Here is a 1,775-nt window from a genome sequence, read left to right on the forward strand (position 1 = left end):
ACTGTTCCTGCTTCTTCCTCCATACCTGTTGCTGCTGTTGCTGCTGTTGCTGCTGTTGCTGTTGTTGCTGCTGCTGTAGGGACAACATACTCCCTTGGTGCTGCTTCTGCTGCTATTGTTACTTGTCCCTCATGAATTGCTGCTGCTGCTGCTGCAGGAGTTGCTGCTACTGTTGCTGCTGTTGCTGCAGGCATTGATGCTGTTGTTGCATGCACTGTTGCTGTTCTTGCTGCAGGCATTGTTGCTGCTGTTGTTGCTGCTGCAGGCAATACAGATGTTGTTGTATGGTGTCCTATTGGTGCTGCTGCTGCTGCTGCTGCTGCTGCTGTTGGCTGCCCGTAGGAGCCAAGGACCTCAGCAGCAAGCGTAGATGGTGCATAATATCCGCTGCTGCTGCTGCTGCTGCCGGTGCCGCTGCTGCTGTATCTGCTGCTGGTGCTGCCGCTGCTGTATCTGCTGCTGCTGCTGCTGCTATAATCAGGATAAGCAGCAGATGCTACTGGGGTGTATGTAGGGGAATAAAAAGAGGAGACACTACCGGGTGTATGTGCAGCATAGACAGGCATACCAGTAGTGCTGCTCCTGCTGCTCCTGCTGCTGCTGCTGCTGCTGCTGTCCATAGGGTAAGTGTCTCCTGTATATAAGACAGAGCCGTAGCTTCCTGCTGCTGCTGCAGCAGGAGAAGAATAAGAAGAGGAGACAGTTGGGGTGTATGAGGAGACAGTTGGTGTATATCTAGGGATACGCGAAGCAGCAGCAGCAGCAGCAGCAGAGGAGGAAGAAGAAGAATAGCTAGATGTATGAGGAGATGCAGCAGCAGCAGCAGCAGCAACAGGAAGAGATCCAGGTGTACGTGTATTATAATCCGTAGTAAAATAACCTAAGGAAGAAGAATTATATGCACTTCTTTCTGCTGCTGCTGCTGCTGCTGCTGCTGCTGCAGTATCTTGTGATGGTGCTGTTGCTGCTGTTGGTGTTGCTGCTGCTGCTGCTGCTGGTGATGAATGAGTAGAGGAAGCAGAGAAAGAAATAGATGGAGACATATACATAGAAGGAGCAGCAGCAAAAGAGAAGGAAGAAGGAGAAAAAGAAAGAGAAGAAGAAGCAGAGGAAGGAGTCCAACTACCCTCATTAAGGGATATTTCTTGTCCTGTTGCTGCTGCTGCTGCTAGCAGCAGCAGCAGCAGCAACAACAGTAGCTGACGGGGTAACATACCTGCTTGTGCTACTGTTGTTGCTGCTGTTGTTGCTGCACTAGTGCCTGCTGCAGCTGTTGCTGCTGCTGCTGCTGCAGCAGCAACAGACCTTCTGCTGCTCGCAGGGGGAGAACGCGGTATACTATGAGACGTCATTGCTGTTGCTGCTGCTGCTGCAGCAAATATAATAAAGAAAGTTAAGAAAATAAAGAGAAGAAATAGGAAATAATTGGGGTGTATAGGCACCTATATATGCATGCAGGAGCAAAGAGGTGACCCCACAAGGTGCTCTCTCCTTACCTGTTGTTATAGAGGGAAAGAGACAATAAATACATTTAAATACCTTTTTTTGCATGCAATAAGGAAGACAAACAGCAAAAACAAATATATAAGCAGAAGAAATAGAAGAAACAGCAGCAGAAACAGCAGCAACAGCAGCAACAGCAGCAGCAACAGAAGATAGACAGACACCGCGAAGATGGGGGGGAGGAGGTCACCTACTACGGTGTATAAGGAGGTAATAATAATTATATTTATTTATTGAGTTCTTTTTGTTATTTTCTTCTATTTTATTTTATT

The 1,775-nt window shown here is 47.9% G+C and overlaps 1 protein-coding gene across 1 annotated transcript in view; it reads right to left on the reverse strand.

The window, feature by feature from the left end:
• Positions 1-566, reverse strand: part of EMWEY_00037080 (hypothetical protein) — a gene marked incomplete at both ends in the record, with an annotated part of 5,085 nt that extends 4,519 nt beyond the window's left edge. Inside the window, one exon of the mRNA XM_013478632.1 lies at positions 1-566. This exon is cut by the window's left edge and continues 4,519 nt beyond it. Coding sequence (XP_013334086.1) covers positions 1-566 — 566 coding nt within the window.
• Between the last annotated feature and the right edge of the window lie 1,209 nt (positions 567-1,775).

Source organism: Eimeria maxima, genomic scaffold (assembly GCF_000499605.1).
Source record: "Eimeria maxima Weybridge genomic scaffold, Emw_scaff548, whole genome shotgun sequence".
In the NCBI taxonomy this organism is placed as follows: domain Eukaryota; phylum Apicomplexa; class Conoidasida; order Eucoccidiorida; family Eimeriidae; genus Eimeria; species Eimeria maxima.